The 23,291-nt window shown below is 44.8% G+C and overlaps 1 protein-coding gene across 1 annotated transcript in view; it reads right to left on the reverse strand.

Annotated features, from left to right (window-relative positions):
* Positions 1-23,291, reverse strand: part of LOC311104914 (WW domain-containing adapter protein with coiled-coil-like) — a 54,806-nt gene that overhangs the window by 7,553 nt on the left and 23,962 nt on the right. The window contains exons 7-9 of the mRNA XM_084146890.1: positions 22,081-22,341; positions 4,995-5,117; positions 4,689-4,837 (exon numbers count right to left, since the gene is read on the reverse strand). Of these exons, the coding sequence (XP_084003016.1) occupies positions 4,689-4,837; positions 4,995-5,117; positions 22,081-22,341 (533 nt within the window). The remainder of the gene's footprint in view (positions 1-4,688; positions 4,838-4,994; positions 5,118-22,080; positions 22,342-23,291) is intronic.

Consider the following 23,291-nt stretch of genomic DNA (forward strand, 5'->3'; position numbering starts at 1 on the left):
CCATACAGGCTAAAACACTTTCACAATGCAAGAATACACATTTGCTGGCTTTTTTTGCTGGCTTACAGCTGAAGCTAACATCAATTCACTACCCTAGTACTTTGTTTGTGATGATATGCAAACCATAACGCAAAATATGCTGATTTCAAAGCTGATTGTCACCAAAAACGTTAATTCACTTAGTCCACCTCGCCACCAAAATAAATACTCTTTCACTTTGTCTGCCTGGCCTTATGTCTCCTTCAAAAAGACTATGCATGTGCCTCCTGTCATTTGACATCATTACTTTCTTAAAGAGACAGCGCACACTTTCATAAAAGACGTGGTTGCTCAGTAAAATAAAATAAAATGTTCTCCTAGCAGTTGCCAATAAAATAAGTCCCAAATGGAAGGGATTGTTTGTCAACTGTAGCCCCATGAAATCAGCTAAAACAAGCTCAATAACTCAATGCATGCCCACACCTATTGAATAATATGCATTCACCTGTATTGTGAATAGCCTTCTACATATTGATTTACCCAATTCATCAATAGAGATTTACCATTCAAATAAATTATTCCAATTATGTTTTGAAGTTGGATTGGTTAAAACTAATTAAAATTGATTGTAGGATTGTATAATTGATAATTGAATGCATACATTAGAAGAATGGCGCCGGAGGGGATGGCTGCCGTTTTACAGGCTCCTAACCAATTGTGCTATTTTGTGTGTTTTTTTTTGCATTGTTTGTAACTTACTTTGTACATAATGTTGATGCTACAGTCTCTTATGACCGAAAAGCGCTTCTGGATATCAGAACAGCGATTACTCACCTCGAACTGGACAAAGATTTTTTCTTTAATGAGTCGGACGCGAAGGATATAATGTTGCTCCCAGACAAGGCCCAAATCCCCGTCATTCACATGAAGAAAATAAGGAAATACAGGGGGCGGAGATCAGGGTACCTTGTGAGAATTTGTTGGCGCGTGGGTAACCCGCCTCAACCATCTGTTCTATTAGCCAACATGCAATAACTGGAGAATAAAGTGGATGAGCTCCGTTCGAAACTATCCTACCAACGGGACATTAAAAACGAACATCTTATGTTTCACCGAGTCGTGGCTGAATGATGACGCGGATAATATACAGTCAGCTGGGTTTTCCATGCATCGGCAGGACAGAACAGCTACGTTAAGACGAGGGGTGGGTGTGTGTGTGTCTATTTGTCAATAACAGCTGATGCGCGATGTCTAATATTAAAGGTAGTCTCGAGGTATTGCTCGCCTGAGGTAGAGTACCTCATGATAAGCTGTAGACCACACTATCTATATTTTTCGTAGCCGTCTATTTACCACCACAAACTGACGCTGGCACTAAGACAGCACTCAATGAGCTGTATAAGGCCATAAGCAAACAAGGAAATGCTCAACCAGAAGCAGCGCTCCTAGTGGCCGGGGATTTTAATGCAGGCAAACTTAAATCCGTTTTACCTAATTTCTACCAGCACATCACATTTGCAACCAGAGGAAGAAAAACTAGACCACCTTTACTCCACACACAGAGACGCGTACAAATCTCTCCCTCGCCCTCCATTTGGAAAATCTGACCATAATTATATCCTCCCGATTCCTGCTTACAAGCATAAACTAAAGCAGGAAGTACCAGTGACTCGCTCAATACGAAAGCGGTCAGATGATGCAGATACTACAGGACTGTTTTGCTAGCACAGACTGGAATATGTTCTGGGATTCTTCCAATGGCATTGTGGAGTATACCACCTGTCACCGACTTCATCAATAAGTGCCTTGACGACGACGTCCCCACAGTGACCGTACGTACATATCCCAACCAGAAGCCATGGATTACAGGCAACATCCGCACCGAGCTAAAGGGTAGAGCTGCTGCTTTCAAGGAGTGGGAAACTAATCCCGCTATGCCCTCCGACGAACCCTCAAACAGGCAAAGCGTCAATACAGGACTAAGATTTGAATCCTACTACACCGGCTCTGACACTCGTCGGATGTGGCAGGGCTCTCAGACTATTACGGACTACAATGGGAAACCCAGCCGCGAGCCTACCAGATGGGCTAAATGCCTTTTATGCTCGCTTCGAGGCAAGCAACACTGAAACATGCATGAGAGCACCAGCTGTTCCGGACGACTGTGTGATCACGCTCTACGTAGCCAATGTGAGTAAGACCTTTAAACAGGTCAACATTCACAAGGCCGCGGGGCCAGACGGATTACCAGGATGTGTACTCAGAGCATGCGTGGACCAACTGGCAAGTGTCTTCACTGACATTTTCAAACTCTCCCTGACCGAGTCTGTAAGACCTACATGTTTCAAGCAGACCACCATAGTCCCTGTGCCCAAGAAAGCGAAGGTTACCTGCCTAAATGACTACCTCCCGCAGCTCTCACGTCTGTAGCCATGAAGTGCTTTGAAAGGCTGGTCATGGTTCACATCAACACCATCATCCCGGAAACCCTAGACACACACCAATTCGCATATCGCCCCAACCTCAATCGCACTCCACACTGCCCTTTCCCACCTGGACAAAAGGAACACCTATGTGAGAATGCTGTTCATTGACTACAGCTCAGCGTTCAACACCATAGTGCCCACAAAGCTCATCACTAAGCTAAGGACCCTGGGACTAAACACCTCCCTCTGCAACTGGATCCTGGACTTCCTGATGGGCTGCCCCCAGGTGTTAAGGGTAGGCAACAACACATCTGCCACGCTGATCCTCAACACGGGGGCCCCTCAGGGGTGCGTGCTTAGTCCCCTCCTATACTCCCTGTTCACCCACGACTGCGTGGCAAAGCAGGACTTTAAGTTTGCTGACGACACAACGGTGGTAGGCCTGATCACCGACAACAATGAGACAGCCTATAGGAAGGAGGTCAGAGACCTGGCAGTGTGGTGCCAGGACAACCTCTCCCTCAATGTGAGCAAGACAAAGGAGATGATCGTGGACTACAAGAAAAGGAGGGCCGAACACGCCCCCATTCACATCGGCTATAGTGGAGCGGGTCGAGTGTCAAGTTCCTTGGTGTCAACATCACCAACAAACTATCACAACAAGAAAGTGGTATAGAGGGCACTACAACGCCTTTTCCCCCTCAGGAGACTGAAAATATTTGGCATGGGTCCCCAGATCCTCAAAAAGTTATACAGCTGCACCATTGAGAGCATCCTGACCGGTTGCATCACCGCCTGGTATGGCAACTGCTTGGCATCCGACCGTAAGGCGCTACAGAGGGTAGTGCGTACGGCACAGTACATCACTGGGGCCAAGCTTCCTGCCATCCAGGACCTACATACTAGGCGGTGTTAGAGGAAGGCCCAAAAAATTGTAAAAGACTCCAGTCGCCCAAGTCATAGTGTTCTCTCTGCTATCGCACAGCAAGCAGTACCGGAGCACCAAGTCTAGGTCCAGAAGCCTCCTTAACAGCTTCTACCCCCAAGCCATAAGACTTCTGAACAATTAATCAAATGCCCACCCGGACTATTTGCATTGACCCCCCCGCCCTTTGTTTTTACACTGCTGCTACTCGCTGTTTATTATCTATGCATAGTCACTTGACCAATTCCTACGTGTTGAAATTACCTCGACTAACCTGTACCCCCGCACATTGACTCGGTACCGGTACCCACTCTATATAGCCTCATTATTGTTTTTTGTGTGTTTTTTTTACTTAAAAAATATATATATATATTTTCTTACAACAGCATTGTGGGCTTGTAAGTAAGCATTTCACGGTAAGGTCTACACCGGTTGTATTCGGCGCATGTGACAAATACAATTTGATTTGACATGGCCTTCTAAAAAAATTTACATCAAAATGTTCAAATATAATGATATTGAGCTCAAAAGATCCCCAACGATTGAACAGAGCAGTAGCAGAGGATATCTGTCTGGATCAATTGCCATTCTGTGACATTGGCTAATACATATTTTTTTGCCATTGTATCGTTTTGGTATCGCATATCATGATGGTATCGAGTATCGTGACACTAAACCTGGTATCGAAGTCAAAATTCTGGTATCGTGACAACACTACTCCCTACAGCACTTATAAAAACTGAACCTGGGTATGATTTAGGCCAGTTTGTGATGCTGTGAAACATCAACTGCAAATACTCCTAGGCCCAGACCAGCTAGGTTATGAAGCCAACACAAATACACCCATCCACTTTAATCATTTACATTACATACAGAACAAGACAGCCAATATGTGTAATGCGACACATGGATTGAACAGAGATGGTGCTCTGCAGGCAGAGTGAGGTAGACATGCCCTGCCTTAGGCAGGATAACTACTTTAGACACAGAGGTCCTACCTGTAGCTGGGGGGCAACAGGAGGCTGCTAGGCAGGCAGTAGTGTAGTAGTTAGTATATGACCCTACATTAGACTGGCAAGGCTACGAGGCTGCATTTAGACAGGTAACCCAATTCTGATATTTTTTCCCCCACTACTTGGTCTTTTGACCAATCACATCAGAGCTGATACGATTAGTCAAAAGACAAATTAGTGGGAAAAGATATCAGAATTGGGCTGCCTGTGTAAAAGCAGCCAAATAGACATGGCCCTACCAGAGTGGTAGTAGACAGTACCTTAGGCTGGAAGGCTACAAGCTACAGCGGACAGTGTGGTAGAGAGAGGCCCTACCTTAGGCGGTGGGGCTACAGGAGACAGTACCTTGGTCTGGGAGGCTACAGGGGGCGTGCTGAGCAGGGCTTTGTGGTGACCAGCGTTGTTCTGCGGCGTGCTGATCCTGGGAGACACGTAGGAGCGGGGAGAGGAGGCGTCTGACGTCAACGACATGGGGGACTGGTTCGACTGCTGGGCTGTTGGGGGTAACAGAGGGTGGAGAATGATTAGACATCTATCTGGTTTAGATAGACTTTAAAATCAACAGTGGCAAGTTGGAAGAGGAAGGTTGCCATTGTGGATCTAAAAACAAACAAGGAAGCAAGATAAAAAACAGGGTGGCTGAAGGCCTACCTTGGTTGGAGAGCTGGGCTGCTTGGGAGAGCAGAGTAGTGATGTTGAAGGCTGACGGGCCGGCTGTGAGGATCTTATGAAGCAACGACTGTAACGACGCTTGAGTGACAGCAGCTTTGAGGACTGGAAAGAGGGGTAGAGAGAAAAGATGAGTGAGGAAAGCTTGGAAAGATGGGCTTTTATCTAAAACCATAACATAAGATGATCCCTAATATCAGCCCTGTTTTAGAACCATCAGATCAGCCACACTTTAAAGCCACACGACCAATGATTGAGATGGCCCACCAACAAAATGTAAACAATGGAGCAAATGAATTCTATGACAGTGACTAATCTCTAGCTGGTCCAAATGTCTCTTGAAGTAGGAGCAAACTGAATCAGGGTTGGGCGATATTACGATAGTTTCGTCTATCGACCATGATTGACAGCCATCGTCGATGGTGACGACATTGTGATGTGACAGACAATGGTTTACCCTATTTGAACTTGACTGGCGCTGCGCAGTAGACCTAAGAATGGAGTTGGTTAGCACCAAAGTGACATTCCGAGTAATCTGCCTATTCCTATTTGGTACAGCCTATTTCAACAGAGCAGAACAAGAGAGGAATGTAGGCTAGCCAGAGCGGTGAATTCCACCAAGGAAGCCCAGATTTCCAGACAGAAAATATTGATTCCCTCTTTCTCGCTCTGTCAGATGCATGGGCTTTACAGCCTAAACCTATTCATAAAAAAAACTAAAAACTAAATTCTGTCTAGCTGTTTTAAAAAACGTAGGCTATATTCCCTTCTCGCCATTCAATATGACTTTGGGCTACTAAGCTTTTGTTTAATGCATGCATGCTTTCTCTCCCGATCAAACAATGAATCTCAATGAGTTCCATCTAAAATGATTGAACTAATTTCCATCTTAAAAAATAGTTTGAATAGCCTTAAAACGTAAGGTAGCCAAGGGACTAATAATGAGAGAGAACAAACTATCAATGGCGTATAGAAAAATTGAATGACAAGTTCAATCAAGTTTAAGCTTATTAAGAAAAAAATTCTGTGCAGGGCGTAAACAATCCATCCATGCAAGGTTAAAAACCAAATGGCCAATATAGCCTATCATAACAGCTTTAAGACAAAGTATTTCCCTAATAGCCTAAGAAGAAGGTACTGTTGTCCTAAAGTTGCCGCTTTCATTCTTGTTCTTTTTGAAAGTCGGAGGCTATAGGCCTAGGCATAGGCTATTCTCAATCACAGCTTTATGAGAACTGGAACAAAGAATAGCCTATTAAGAGAGGAGGATGAGGCAAAGCAATTATTATCCAGTTCTGAAGACCGTAGACTATGCTTCTATCCAGCCCATGATTTATAACCTAACTCACTACGGTAAGACAGCCCATTCAAGAGCTGGGACGATAAACCAAAAATTACTGACATTTCTAACTCATACTGAAGCAATTTTGCATATGTCGGTAATTGTCGATGAGTACACAATGTTCCTTCAAGCATTAAACAATAGCCTACGGAGCGGCGTGGCATATTTGAAAGCGAAACGGCATAGCAAAAAATGATTGCGCTCCCGGAGCTCAACACTTTCATCTATGTCGTTTCATTTTAACTAAGACTACAGCAGCCAATCAGAGCCGTGTTCTATTCCATGCTTCCCACACCTGTTGGCAGTTCTCACAAGTGATGTTGCGAGTAGCTTTGTTCATTAGTGGGGGAAATTGAACAGCGACGAAGAAAATGCTGTCACTGAAATCCAAGAACAAATACTGCCAAAGAAGGATGCTGTGTCGCTTGTTGGGACTTACTTTGGTTTTAAACCTAGTGACATCGAGCAGAGTGAGGCAGTGTGCTTGTACTGTCGCAAAACTATAGCAACCACTCGAGGAAACACAAGCAACTTATTCTACCATTTGAAACAGGCACGTAATACAGCATGACAAATGCATGGCGAAGAAAAATGAGGCAGAGGCCAACAAGCGTCATGACAAGAGCAAAGCCCAGGCAACAATCCATTACGGAATCGTTTGCACACACACAACTCCCTATGCAACACATGCATTTAGCTACACCCGCAATAATATCTGTTAATATATGTATGTGACCAATACATTTTGATTTGATCATTAGATTTTAACACATTCTGACCAAAGGAATGAAATAACAGATGCCATAACATACCACATTGCAAAAGACATGGCCCCAATTTCAACAATTGAACAGTGGGTTCAAGAAGATGGTTCACACTCTGGACAAGAAATACAAAATGCCATGTACAAGAAATGTCACGCCAAAATAACATCGGAGCTGAAACCGGTGCACTATTTCGCGACAACAACTGGAGACCTACATGTAATTGACACTGCACTACATCGATGCCGACTGGAAGCTGCGCAGCTGGTGCTTGCAGACGACCACACTGGGGAGATAATAGCTGCGAGACTCGCTAGAAGCCTGGGGATCAGCATCACAAACGTTAAGGATGGACGAGGTTGCTGTGTTTTGGCCATCGACTTCTCCGCGTGATCGGTATGTATTGTAATCAAGTTAAATATAAATGAGCAAAAAGTTATATGCCTACATTTTGATTGTGTTTGGAGCAAATAATATGCTGCAATTACCAACCACCAATATACTGACAGACTTGAACTTGGTTTGAAATACTATTACATTCAAAATCAGAATTAAGAAATAAATGCATAACTAAATGAATGTTTAAAATACAGGTCTCTTTCTGTAGCAGCGTTATATCAATCATCGTATAAATCATATGCTGGATCACCTGGTAACCAAATAACTTCGGCTAATATGGCAATTAATTTGACATGGTATAAAAAGGGCGCTAATGGAGAGTACCTGGAGTCTTGCTAACACCAGCCTCTACATCCTTGCAGCTCGCTGTGTAGTTACGTGGGTCGCGCGTCAGCCAGGCTAGAGTAACTGTGCACCTCCCCCAAAAATGTTTATCGTTATCGCAAAAAATTACAATATAGATTTTTGTCAATGTCGCCCAGCTCTAGCCCATTCCTCATCAGCTGACTGTCACTTGGTTCCATCAGACACACCTGTTCCATACTGAAACTCAACCAGAAAGTAATATTAGAAAGGATTTGCCCACACTTACCTTTTCTAATGATTCAGCATTTCTTTTGGGGGGGGGGGGTGGGGTTGGCCAATAGGGGGCGATACCATCGTATATGTTTTATGAGTACATAATCACGAGAAGACAAAGGTTGACGTCGCCCAACCCTATAACACACAGGACATTAGGGCTGACCTCATTTAGTCGACTGGTCGATAGGCTGTTGGTTGACCGAGATATTTTAATCGAGCAGCGGCAAATATATTTTTAATTATGGCACCTGTCTGAGTGGACTAATCCATTGGAGGCCGCGGGGATGGCACACCAGTATCACCAGTAGTGCATTTACCTTTAATTCCCATAATTCCTAATCTACAATGTTTGTTTGGTTACGGTAATTTCTGTTAATGCATTCAATAAATTATTATTACAGTCTTATCGTTGTCTTTGTAGGAGTGGACACGTTGTTTGCAGAGCGCACAACCTAGGCTACACTTTTGGTTTATTTAATTCCATTGTTGTCAATTTATTCATTGTCTTTTGTTTGGAGCGCTGCTGTCAATCTTGAGTGAGGACAAACACCTGATTACACATAAGTGGCGCCGGAGAAGATGGCTGTCGTTTTACAGCCCTCTAACCAATTGTACTATTGTGTGTGTTTTTTCGCGTTATTTGTAATTTATTCTGTACATAATGTTTCTGCCACCGTCTCTTATGACCAAAAAGAGCTTCTGGATATCAGGACAGCGATTACTCACCTCGTATTGGACGAAGGTTTTTTCTTCAACGAGCCGGACGCAAATGATATCCTACAGACACCCGACAAGGCCCAAATCCCCGTCATTCGCATGAGAAAGAGAGAGATATCGTGGACGTAGGTCGGGGTGCCTTGTAAGGATCGGACGGCGAGCGAGTAAACTGCCTCTTCCATCAATCCTATTAGCCAATGTTCAATCATTTGAAAACAAATTGGACGACCTAAGATTACGGTTATCCTACCAACGGGACATTAAAAACTGTAATATCTTATGTGTCACCGAGTCGTGGCTGAATGACAACATGGACAACATACAGCTGATGGGATATACGCTAGAGATCGGCAGGATAGAACGGCTGACTCCGGTAAGACAAGGGGTGGCGGTCTGTGTATATTTGTAAACAACAGTTGGTGCACAAAATCTAATACTAAGGAAGTCTCGAGGTTTTGCTCACCTGAGGAAAAGTATCTCATAAGCTGTAGACCACACTATTTACCAAGAGACTTTTCATCTATATTTTTCGTGGCTATCTACCACCACAAACCGATGCTGGCATTAAGATTGCACTCAATAAGCTGTATAAGGCCATAAGTAAACAGGAAAACGCTCATCCAGAGGCCGAGCTCCTAGTGGCCGGGGACTTTAATGCAGGGAAACTTAAATCCGTTCTACCTAATTTCTACCAGCATGTAAAATGTGCAGCCAGAGGGAAAAAAAATCTAGACCACCTTTACTCCACACACAGAGACGCATACAAAGCTCTCCCTCGCCCTCCATTTGGCAAATCTGACCATAACTCTATCCTCCTGATTACTGCTTGTAAGCAAAAACTAAAGCAGGAAGCACCAGTGACTCGGTTAATAAAAAAGTGGTCAGATGATGCAGATGCTAAGCTACAGGACTGTTTTGCTAGCACAGACTGGAATATGTTCCGGGATTCTTCAGATAGCGTTGAGGAGTACACCACATCAGTCACTGTCTTCATCAATAAGTGCATCGATGACGTCGTCCCCACAGTGACCGTACGTACATACCCCAACCAGAAGCAATGCATTACAGGCAACATCAGCACTGAGCTAAAGGGTAGAGCTGCCGCTTTCAAGGAGCGGGACTCTAACCCGGACGCTTATAAGAAATCCCGCTATGCCCTCCGACGAACCATCAAACAAGCAGAGAGTCAATACCGGACTAAGATTGAATCATATTACACCGGCTCTGTCACTCGTCGGATGTGGCAGGGCTTGAAAACTATTACAGACCACAAAAGGAAGCACAGCCGCGAGCTGCCCAGTGACACAAGCCTACCAGACGAGCTAAATCACTTCTATGCAAGCAACACTGAAGCATGAGAGCACCAGCTGATCCGGATGACTATGTGTAGCCGATGTGAGTAAGACTTTTAAGCAGGTCAACATTCACAAGACTGCATGGCCAGACGGATTACCTGGACCTGTACTCTGAGCATGTGCTGACCAACTGGCAAGTGTCTTCACTGACATTTTCAACATGTCTCTGACTGAGTCTGTAATACCTACATGTTTCAAGCAGAACACCATAGTCCCTGTGCCCAAGGACACTAAAATAACCTGCCTAAATGACTACCGACCCTGTAGCCATGAAGTGCTTTGAAAGGCTGGTCATGGCTCACATCAACACCATTATCCCAGAAACCCTAGACCCACTCAAATTTGCATACCGCCCCAACAGATCCACAGATGATGCAATCTCTATTGTACTCCACACTGCCCTTCCCCACATGGTCAAGAGGAACATCTACGTGAAAATGCTGTTCATTGACTACAGCTCAGCGTTCAACACCATAGTGCCCTCAAAGCTCATCACTAAGCTAAGGATCCTGGGACTAAACACCTCCCTCTGCAACTGGATCCTGGACTTCCTGACGGGCCACCCCCAGGTGGTAAGGGTAGGTAACAACACATCTGCCAAGCTGATCCTCAACACGAGGGCCCCTCAGGGGTGCGTGCTCAGTCCCCTCCTGTACTCCCTGTTGACTGCATGGCCAGGCACGACTCCAACACCATCATTAAGTTTGCTGACGACACAACAGTGGTAGGCCTGATCACCGACAACGATGAGACAGCCTATAGGGAGGAGGTCCGAGACCTGGCCGTGTGGTGCCAGGAAAACAACCTCTCCCTCAACGTGATCAAGACAAAGGAGATGATTGTGGACTACAGAGGAAAAAAAAAAAAAAAGAAAAGAGGACTGAGCACGTCCCCATTCTCATCGACGGGGCTGTAGTGGAACAGGTTGATAGTGTCAAGTTCCTTGGTGTCCACATCACCAACGAACTATCATGGTCCAAACACACCAAGACAGTCGTGAAGAGGGCACGACAAAGCCTATTCCCCCTCAGGAGACTGAAAAGAGTTGGCTGGTTTGGATATATTGATCTCTGGCTCCCTCTTTAGTAATTTGTCTCTTAATTCTTTTATCGCAGTGCTTAAAGCATCAGACAAGCTCAGTAGACTGCATATATAGTGGATTTTATTCAAACATAGGGTGTGTCTATGGAAAATTCAAGTTTTAAAATCGATTGGTTGCAACCTCATTGTCTGAACCGTTAACATTAGGTAGTAAGTGGCTACTGTGCTTGAAATTTAGCTAGCAACTAGTAAACAATAGCTGGAACGACCTGGCGAACAGACGCGAACTGGCTGAGTCAATTCAGTGGCTAGCTTTGCACTTGGCTAGCTAACAGTAGCTGCTAGGGGTAAGTCATAACCTACATTTGTGTTTTATTTTTACATATTGGTAGCTAGAGTCGTTCAAGGAATTCGGGACATGGGTGACTAGTTAACGTTAGTTTTGCTCGCTCTGTGCGTTCTTGCCGTGAAAGGAGGGGTTTCTTCTTTGTCTGAAAGCAATGGCTAGCTAGTATGCTAACTATTCTAGCTAACTAACTGGCTGAATAAGTTGACGACGGACTCGCTCAAGCTGTCGGGACTAACACACAACGTTAGACACAGACACAAACGATCTGCTTGGCGTGTTGACACACTGGTGGTTTGTTGTGGCAGAGTATTGGTACTAAACGGTGTTGTTGGAGTCCGGCATGCTAGCTGGCTGTGGCGTCTTATGACTAGGTACCCTTGACGATTTTCACGGAAGAATACTGTACCTAGTTAGCTAGCTGAATAAACTAAGTTAGTCTATTCCTAGAAAACATTGAACCGCTGTAGTTTACAACGATTATAGTTTCTGAGGTGGAAGTTGGGAGAGTTATATTTGGGTGTTGTGGTGAGGGAGGCCCCGCTCTCTCCTTTCCCAGATGTTTAGTTAATTTCATTCCGATCTCCTTTGCATTATTGTAGCCATTTTCTGCAGCCTGTCAACTATGCCTCTGCCTATCCCTGTTCTCTCCTCTCCGCACAGGCTGTACAAACGCCTCACACCGCGTGGCTGCTGCCTCTCTAACCTGGTGGTCCCTGCACGCACCACCCACGTGGAGTTCCAGGTCTCAAGCAGCCTCTGGAACTGCCGTTCTGCTGCCAACAAGGCAGAGTTCATCTCAGCCTACGCTACCCTCCAGTCCCTCGACCTCTTGGCGCTGACGGAAACATGGATTACCACTGAAAACACTGCTACTCCTACTGCTCTCTCCTCGTCTGACCATGTGTTCTCGCATACCCCGAGAGCATCTGGTCAGTGGGGTGGTGGCACAGGAATCCTCATCTCTCCCAAATGGACATTCTAAATTTTTCCCCTGACCCATCTGTCTATCTCCTCATTTGAATTCCATGCTGTCACAGTCACTATCCCATTTAAGCTTAATATCCTTGTCATCTATCGCCCTCCAGGTTCCCTTGGAGAGATCATCAATGAGCTTGACAAGTTCCTTTCCTGAGGATGGCTCACCCCTCACAGTTCTGGGGGACTTCAACCTCCCTACGTCTACCTTTGACTCATTACTCTCTGCTTCCTTCTTTCCACTCCTCTCCTCTTTTGACCTCACCCTCTCGCCATCCCCCCCTACTCAGGCAGGCAATACGCTTGACCTCATCTTTACTAGATGCTGTTCTTCTACTAATCTCACTGCAACTCCACGTCTCCGACCACTACTTTGTATCCTTTTCTCTCTCGCTCTCCTCCAACACTACTCACTCTGCCCCTACTCAGATTGTAATGCGCCGTCGCAACCTTCGCTCTCTCTCTCCCGCTACTCTCTCCTATCCTATAATCTCTTCCCTCTGCTCAATCCTTCTCCCTCCAATCTCCTGACTCTGCCTCCTCAATGCTCCTCTCCTCCCTTTCTGCATCCTTTGACTCTCTATGTCCCCTATCCTCCCGGCCGGCTCGGTCCTCCCCTCCAGCTCCGTGGCTTGATGACTCATTGCGAGCTCACAGAACAGGGCTCCGGGCAGCCGAGCGGAAATGGAGGAAAACTAGACTCCCTGCGGACCTGGCATCTTTTCACTCCCTCCTCTCTACATTTTCTTCATCTGTTTCTGCTGCTAAGGCCACTTTCTACCGCTCTAAATTCCAAGCATCTGCCTCTAACCCATGGAAGCTCGTTGCCACCTTCTCCTCCCTGCTGAATCCTCCGACCCCCCCCCCTCCTCCTCCCTCTCTGTGGATGACTTCGTCAACCATTTTGAAAAGAAGGTTGACGACATCTGATCCTCGTTTGTTAAGTCAAATGACACTGCTGGTCCTGCTCAAACTGCCCTACCCTATGCTTTGACTTCTTTTTCCCCTCTCTCTCCAGATGAAATCTTGCGACTTGTGACGGCCGGCCGCCCAACAACCTGCCCGCTTGACCCTATCCCCTCCTCTCTTCTCCAGACCATCTCCGGTGACCTTCTCCCTTACCTCACCTCGCTGATCAACTCATCCTTGACCGCTGGCTATGTCCCTTCCGTCTTCAAGAGAGCGAGAGTTGCACCCCTTCTCAAAAAACCAACACTCGATCCCTCTGATGTCAACAACTACAGACCAGTATCCCTTCTTTCTTTTCTCTCCAAAACTCTTGAGCGTGCCGTCTTTAGCCAACTCTCTTGCCATCTCTCTCAGAATGACCTTCTTGATCCAAACCAGTCAGGTTTCAAGACTGGTCATTCAACTGAGACTGCTCTTCTCTGTGTCACGGAGGCTCTCCGCACTGCTAAAGCTAACTCTCTCTCCTCTGCTCTTGTCCTTCTAGACCTGTCTGCTGCCTTTGATACTGTGAACCACCAGATCCTCCTCTCCACCATCTCCGAGCTGGGCATCTCCGGCACGGCTCACTCTTGGATTGCGTCCTACCTGACCGGTCGCTCCTACCAAGTGGCGTGGCGAGAAGCTGTCTCCGCACCACGTGCTCTCACCACTGGTGTCCCCCAGGGCTCAGTTCTAGGCCCTCTCCTATTCTCACTATACACCAAGTCACTTGGCTCTGTCATATCCTCACATGGCCTCTCCTATTATTGCTACGCAGACGACACACAACTAATCTTCTCCTTTCCCCCTTCTGATAACCAGGTGGCAAATCGCATCTCTGCATGTCTGGCAGACATCAGTATGGATGATGGATCACCACCTCAAGCTGAACCTTGGCAAGACGGAGCTGCTCTTCCTCCCGGGGAAGGACTGCCCGTTCCATGATCTCGCCATCACGGTTGACAACTCCGTTGTGTCCTCCTCCCAGAGTGCGAAGAGCCTTGGCATGACCCTGGACAACACCCTGTCGTTCTCCGCTAACATCAAGGCGGTGACCCAATCCTGTAGGTTCATGCTCTACAACATTCGGAGAGTACGACCCTGCCTTACACAGGAAGCGGCACAGGTCCTAATCCAGGCACTTGTCATCTCCCGTCTGGATTACTGCAACTCGCTGTTGGCTGGGCTCCCTGCCTGTGCCATTAAACCCCTACAACTCATCCAGAATGCCGCAGCCCTTCTGGTGTTCAACCTTCTCAAGTTCTCTCACGTCACCCCGCTCCTCCGCACACTACACTGGCTTCCAGTTGAAGCTCGCATCTGCTACAAGACCATGGTGCTTGCCTACGGAGCTGTGAGGGGAACGGCACCTCCGTACCTTCAGGCTCTGATCAGTCCCTACACCCAAACGAGGGCATTGCGTTCATCCACCTCTGGCCTGCTGGCTCCCCTACCTCTGCTGAAGCACAGTTCCCGCTCAGCCCAGTCAAAACTGTTCGCTGCTCTGGCACCCCAATGGTGGAACAAGCACCCTCACGACGCCAGGACAGCGGAGTCACTCACCACCTTCCGGAGACATTTGAAACCCCACCTCTTTAAGGAACACCTGGGATAGGATAAAGTAATCCTTCTACCCTCCCTTACCCCACCCCAAAGAAAGAAAGAAAAAAACATATTGTAAAGTGGTTATCCCACTGGCTATAAGGTGAATGCACCAATTTGTAAGTCGCTCTGGATAAGAGCGTCTGCTAAATGACGTAAATGTAAATGTAGGAACAGACGACTCTCAGTGGACCAAGATTATTTAATTTTTTGTCGGGGACAGCCCCCAACCCTATAACACATCAGTATTCAGTTTGGATTCCAGGTCAATTTATAGGGGCTTGCTAATGGAAAAGCCATTTTAGATTTTATTAATTCCTGGAAGACCCCAAGTGGAGCACCAGTGACTAAGTGATTAAGGGAAACCAGCCCTGGGAAGAGAGCATCAGCTGGAAAACACTGTCTGACCCACTTCTTGAGACCGTCTCTGTGTGTTCCAAACGGCACCGTATCCATATACAGTGCACTACTTTGACCAGAGCCCTATGGGTCCTGGTCAAAAGTAGTACATCACTCCTAAGGATGAGGGGGAAGTCTTAAACACACATGCTAAACCAAACAGGCTTTACTAAACAGTAGCCTGGTCCCAGATCTGTTTGTGCGGTCGTGCTAACTCCTATGGTCGTTGTCATATCAGACGAGTAGGCAAGATCGCACAGACCATCTTCAATGACTCAGAGGCTTACTGATGCAACAGACCACAGACAGATACAAGCCCCCCCTTTGTACCTCATCATTATAGTGTTGTCACAATACCATCATTTTGACTTCGATACCGATACCAGGTTTAGCATCGCGATACTCGATACCATTGCATAAAAAGGCGTATTAGCCAAAGTTACAGAATGGCACTTGATCTAGACAGATCTTTTGAGTTCAATATCATTACATTTGAATTGTTTTGTCTATTTTTCAGAGACAGCTATGTATGCATTAATGCATCAATTATACAATCAATTTGACTTTGTTTTTACCAATCTAACTACATAACAGTAATAATTTGTTTAAATGGTAAATCTCTATTGATAAACTGGGTAAATCAAGATATAGCCAAGGCCTATTCACAATACAGGTGACTCCATCAATAGGAGTATGGGCATAACATTGAGTTATTGAGCTTGTTTTGGCTGATTTCATGGGGCTACAGATGAAAAACAATCTGTTTGCCTTCCATTTAGGACTTATTTATTGTACTTACCATGCATGAAGAAGCAATCTCTTTATAAAAGTGTGTGCTGTCTCTATAAGACCTAATGACTCATTCACACAGTGAGAGAGACAGCACAGATGTGAGGCGAGGGAGACAAAGTGAATGAATAACATTTTAGCCAATGACTGACTGGTTTTTGGTGACGATCAGCCTTGAAAATCAGCATATTTTGCATATCATCACAAACAAACAAAGTACTAGGGGAGTGAATGGGTGTTAGCTTCAGCTGTAAGCTAGCAAGGAAAATTAGCCTACAAAGCTGGAATCTACTGGTATGTTCTTGCATTGTAAAGTGTTCTAGCCTGTAATGTCCATTATTTTGCGAACAGTAATTAACAGTTGCAACATTTCTACATCCTGTGTTGCATTATTCAAGTGTGCTAACTTCTGTGCAGCATGAGTGGGGAGATAACACGATGCAGCCCAGACTCCCAGTGAGTGCAGTGGTTCCTCAGGACAGGCTAGAGTTAGCAATGAGTAAGTGAAGAAGGCACGGTGTACTCGCCCTATAAGGGGACATCGGCTGCGCTGACAGACAGATAATCTTCTTTCAATTAGTAGACGACGTGAAACATTTGACAGCAGTACCGAAAGTTTTAAGAAATCAAGTACCGAACCGTTTATGTTCTAGTATAGAAAAGTACCAAAATTGCGGTATACTGTGCAACACTACATCATTACGTGATTTTATGTGTGTTTTTTTTTGTTCGAGTGGTCCTCAACATCTTATATTGTTCTGCAATGATGTTTCTAACAAATCTGAACTGGTCACGGCACAGAAGACAACTCGAAACCTGAAGGGGCACACATGCTTGTAAACAATTAATAAAAAAGCATTACGTTGGCTTGGAGTATGTTATATTGGCTTCGAGTGAAGATATTGCATTCTGGGCCAGGCTCAGGGATCATGAAGCAGTCATCAGACAGGATGACACACTCGCCCCAGACAGCCAATGCCAGCCATGTTCTTTTCTGCATGGCCAGTCATCGGTGCATATTGAAGCAGGATTGGCCTGCTGCAGAGCCCCTGCCTGTGTGACAGAGGCCCCGCTGAGCAAATTTGCACTGGAGCACTTAAGCACCAGGCATGACACACCAGACAGAGTCAGCCTCCAACCAACCAGACCCTGACTAATAGTAGAATTAGAACACAAGGCGGCAGGTTGCCTAGCGGTTAAAAGCATTGGGCCAGTAACCAAAAGGTTGCCGGTTCGAATCCCTGAGCCAACTGCGTGAAAAATCTGTCAATGTGCCCTTGAGCAAGTCTCCTGTAAGTCGCTCTGGATAAGAGAATCTGCTAAAATACTTTTATTTTTTTTAATCTACTTTTTGCATGACAAGTAATTTTTCCAACAATTGTTTCACTTATAATTCACTGTATCACAATTCCAGTGGGTCAGAAGTTTACATACACTAAGTTGACTGTGCCTTTAAACAGCTTGGAAAATTCCAGAAAATGATGTCATGGCTTTAGAAGCTTTTGATAGGCTAATTGACATCATTTGAGTAATTGGAGGTGTACCTGTGGCTGTATTTCAAGGCCTACCTTCAACCTCAGTGCCTCTTTGCTTGAAATCATGGGAAAATCAACCAAGACCTCAGAAAACAGACCTCCACAAGTCTGGTTCATCCTTGGGAGCAATTTCCAAACGCCTGAAGGTACCACGTTCATCTGTACAAACAATAGTACACAAGTATAAACACCATGGGACCACGCAGCCGTCATACCGCTCAGGAAGGAGACTCGTTCTGTCTCCTAGAGATGAATGTACTTTTGTGCGAAAAGTGCAAATCAATCCCAGAACAACAGCAAAGGACCTTGTGAAGATGCTGGAGGAAACAGATACAAAAGTATCTATATCCACAGTAAAACAAGTCCTTATCGACATAATCTGAAAGGCCGCTCAGCAAGGAAGAAGCCACTGCTCCAAAACCGCCATAAAAAAGCCAGACTACGGTTTGCAACTGCACATGGGGACAAAGATCGTACTTTTGAGAAATGTCCTCTGGTCTGATGAAACCAAAATAGAACTGTTTGGCCATAATGACCATCGTTATGTTTGGAGTAAAAAGGGGAACGCTTGCAAGCCGAAGAACACCATCCCAACCGTGAAGCACGGGGGTGGCAGCATCATGCTGTGGGGGTGCTTTGCTGCAGGAGGGACTGGTGCACTTCACAAAATAGATGCATCATGAGGAAGGAAAATTATGTGGATATATTGAAGCAACATCTCAAGACATCAGTCAGGAAGTTAAAGCTTGGTCGCAAATGGGTCTTCCAAATGGACAATGACCCCAAGCATACTTCCAAACTTGTGGCAAAATGGCTTAAGGACAACAAAGTCAAGGTATTGGAGTGGCCATCACAAAGCCCTGACCTCAATCCTATAGAAAATGTGTGGGCAGAAGTGAAAAAGCGTGTGCGAGCAAGGAGGCCTACAAACCTCACTCAGTTACACCAGCTCTGTCAAGAGGAATGGGCCAAAATTCACCCAACTTATTATGGGAAGCTTGTGGAAAGCTACCTGAAACATTTAACCCAAGTTAAACAATTTAAAGGCAATGCTACCAAATACTAATTGAGTGTATGTAAACTTCTGACCCACTGGGAATGTGATGAAAGAAATAAAAGCTGAAAGAAATAATTCTCTACTATTATTCTGACATTTCACATTCTTAAAATAAAGTGGTGATCCTAACTGACCTAAAACAGGGAATTTTTACTAGGATTAAATGTCAGGAATTGTGAAAAAATGAGTTTAAATATATGTAAATGTAAGGTGTATGTAAACTTCCGACTTCAACTGTATATATATGCAGAGCTCAAAAAGCAGTAGTAGCAGTACGCAAATCAGGGAGCCAAATGAATGGTCTCTTTCACCGATGCGATTCGGTTCCCGACATTCACCAAAAAGATCAGTCCAAAAAGAGCCGTTTGTTCGCGAACGACCCATCACTACTAGCCTGCACTGGGAGTCTGGGCTGCATCATGTTCGCTCCCTACTCCTGCTGCACAGAAGTTAATACACTTGAATAATGTAACACTGCAATTAGAAATGTTGAAACTGTTAATTACTGTTTGCAAAACAATATCCATACAGGCTAGAACACTTTATAATGGAAGATGATACTGGTAGCTTTCCAGCTTTGTAGGCCAACTTGTAGGCCTTGCTAGCTGACAGCTAAAGCTAACATCAATTCACTACCCTAGTATGCAAAATGTTAATTTCAAAGATGATTGCCACCAAAACCTTTATTCCGTCTCTCCTAAAGATTATCTATTGCTTCAGCAAACCAAGTGTGTGTGTGTGTGTAGGACTCCGACGGTCTGCCCCCCTCTTGCCTCATGAACGATGTCATACTGGTTAAAGAGACGGCTCGCACTTTTATAAAAATAAGCTACTTCTATGCAAAGGTTATTGATCAGTACAATAAAATAAGTCCCAAACGTAAGGGAAAAAGATTGTAATCTGTAGCCCCATGAAAACAGCCAAAACAAGCTCAATAACAACTCAATGCAGGCACACACTCCAATATGCATTCACCTGTATTCTGAATAGGCCTAGGCTACATCTTGATTTACCTAGTTTATCAATATAGATTCACCATTCAAATACATTATTTAAATGTTGTTATGTAGTTAGACTTAAAAAAACAAAGTCTAAATGATTGTATAATTGATTAATTAAAGGAAAAATCCACCTAAAACCACTAATTCCTTTAATTTACAGCGTTAAATAACACTAATATGTGAGAACAATATTTTTTGTGAACAAATGTTTCAATTTGGTGTTATTAAAAGGTTGGTAGCAACATAGAAAATTGTTGTGGAAATCTGTTGCAGCTCAAGTCGAACTACGAAATTCACAATGCAATGCTCTCTTTAAGGGCTGGCTGGCTAGCTAGCAAACTTAGCTACACACAATAATACCAAAGACAATATCAGCATGTAAAGTAGCTAGTTAGTGCAGTTTGTTTAGGCCATTTTACAGCTATCAATTTAGGAGTCTACAATCTCACCATGTTCAACCTGCAGATCGATGTGCCTCACAGAGTGGAGTCTGACATTCGCAACAGAAGATATACCGTTGAGGAGATGGGAAACGTTGCCCATGCTCAATGGGCCACATGGTGCATTCTGGGCAATTCTGAGTGAATGTGAGTTTATTGGGTGTTAGCTCAAAACCCCAACATTAGCACACATTTCTTCAACAAGAGATAATTAACTTGCCATTTGTAATATCGTAAAGCTTTGGAATTGTGACAATTCGTACTTTTGAGGAAAATAGGCACGTTTCTCGACATATACACTGACTAGGGATTGCGTGACGATTAGCTTAGCAGCCGCGTAACACAGCATGACAACGTGAACGTGATTGGACGACAGTCTGCTGGGTCGGGCGTTACGCCTCGATCACACCGACAGCGTCATAGCATTTTGGTACACCAGAACTACATTCATTTCCAATGGAAAGCAGCATTTGCAGTGCAGCATTGAGTAGCAGAAGCAGTTGCAGTGTGTTCTGTGTGGTGCATACGTTGGGTTTATCGAACGTATGCGTCAAACTGTATGCGTAGACGGCTTGACAGAAATGGTAGTAGTAGGTGAATGTTGAACTTTTGTTGCACACATATCCAGATGATTCTGCGTACCATTTTGCGCAATGACGCTGTAGGTGTGATCGAGGCATTATGCGTCCCTTCATTCATTGGATTCCCATCTCCTTTCTATAACATCTCTGGCAACAGCATCATGCAATGCACCCTGGACTAAAGAGGCAGACAAATAGGAAAAATGTGCTAGACCCTCAGTTAAATTACACATTCCTCGAGGTAGGAATATCGCAAAATATGATCAATGGCTTACTCGATAGAAGACATCCTGAGTTGTGGCCAGCATTGAAATCTAACATGTATGATAGATGTTTACACAAATCTAAAAGTCGTATTCCTATTACATTCCAGTGTAGTGAGAGCGACTTTATCACAGTGCTAAGTCATACCGGCCGGATTTCTGCCTGCTTGAACACCAATAACTCAGATACACGTGAAAACATGAAATGACCCAGGGAATAAATAGAACATCGCTAAGATGCACAAAAACAATATAACATTCAAAATGGGTGAAACTTTCCTTTAATGCAGACATGGCTGTCTCTGAAAAAAGTATTTAACAAATGCAAATGTATTGCTATTGAACTCAAAAGATACCTCTGTCTGGATCAAGTGCCATTCTATGACTTTGGCTAATATGCCTTGGTATCGTTTTGGTATCGAGTATCAAGATATTAAACTTGGTATCGAAGTCAAAATTCCGGTATAGTGACAACACTCCTACACAGTCAGTCACCACTACCAATATGGAAGACCTGACACAGCATCAAAGCTCAGAGGAAAAGGCCGCTCTCACTCCTAAATTGGACAACCTGTGTGTATGCATGCACAGGCAACCTGCTAGTCAAGTCTACATACCTGCTTAGTACCTGTGTAGTAAACTCAGAGAGGGCAGTAAAAGAAACAGCGTTGGAAGACTACTGGTCTCAGTCACCATCATGAACAAAACAAACACTTCCAGCTTCACTTGCTTCTTCAGAAGCATTCAGCATACCATCTATAGTGTTTGTGTGTCTGAGTTATTACAGTGTTATGGATAGAAGGGTAAGAGTATACTGGGTCTAAGAGATAAACCCATCATTTGATGGCTGCGAAAGCATTCACCACCATACCCCTCACATATAAGGCTCTTCAGAGGACACAGTGTGTGCGCGCGTGACTCTCTCTTACCCTCGTTGATCTTGGCCATGTCGACACTGGCGTTGTTGAGCTGTAGGGCAGTCTGAAGTGCTGGGAGGAGCTGTCTGAGAAGTGAGGGGTCCTGGAGCAGGGGGGTGTGGACGGGGGACTGCAGGACCGGGGACACGGGCACCGTGGTGGAGGCCGAGGAGGAACCGGGGGTAACCGATGTGGGGTTAAGGCTCGAGCCTGAGGAGGATGAATGGAACTGAGAGGACGCCGATGCTGGCTGCTTCTCTGCCTGGGCCGATTCTGTGGAGGGAGGGAGGAGGAAGGGGAAGGAGTGAGGCAGCCTTGTCAGATCTCAAATGTGAAAATCACTCCCACATCTGATTCTTCACGATTTCTTGCAGGTGCAGCGTATGAAACATGGAGGGAGGAGGAAGGGGAAGGAGTGAGGCAGCCTTGTCAGATCTCAAATGTGAAAAGCACTCCCACATCTGATTCTTCACGATTTCTTGCAGGTGCAGCGTATGAAACATGGAAATGTAACTTAAGAGGCCGATACGAAAGCTTAGCCAAATTAACAAACATGGGGTCCGCTCTAGTGGAAACTGCCTCTTAAAAGTGGAATCTCATTTTCAAATGATAACTCAGCAAGTGGGTTTGTCATGTGAGTGACATTCATATAACAGTAGGGTCTGAAATTATTGACACTTGATAAAGATTAGCAATAATGACTGTAAAAAATTGGGAAATATTATTTTATACTAATAAAATTGGGTAACACTTTACTTAACACCCAGTGTCATAACGGTCATAACCATGTCATAATATGTCATAACAGCTGACAGAACTTGTCATAACACTGTCATGACCCATATTTTTACACCTGTTGTGACATAGTGCCTTCGGAAAGTATTCAGACCTTGACTTTTTCCACATTTTGTTACGTTACAGCCTTACTCTAAAATTGATTAAATAAATCATTTTCCTCAGGAATCTACACACAATACCCCATAATGACAAAGCGAAAACAGGTTTTTAGACGTTTGCAAATGTATTAAAAAACAGATATACCTTATTTACATAAGTATTCAGAACATTTGCTATGAGACTCGAAATTGAGCTCAGCTGCATCCTGTTTCCATTGATCATCCTTGAGATGTTTCCACAACTTGATTGCAGTCCACCTGTGGTCAATTCAATTGATTGGACATGATTTGGAAAGGCACACACCTGTCTATATATGGTCCCACAGT

Source organism: Coregonus lavaretus (assembly GCF_964263955.1).
Source record: "Coregonus lavaretus genome assembly, chromosome: 2".
In the NCBI taxonomy this organism is placed as follows: domain Eukaryota; kingdom Metazoa; phylum Chordata; class Actinopteri; order Salmoniformes; family Salmonidae; genus Coregonus; species Coregonus lavaretus.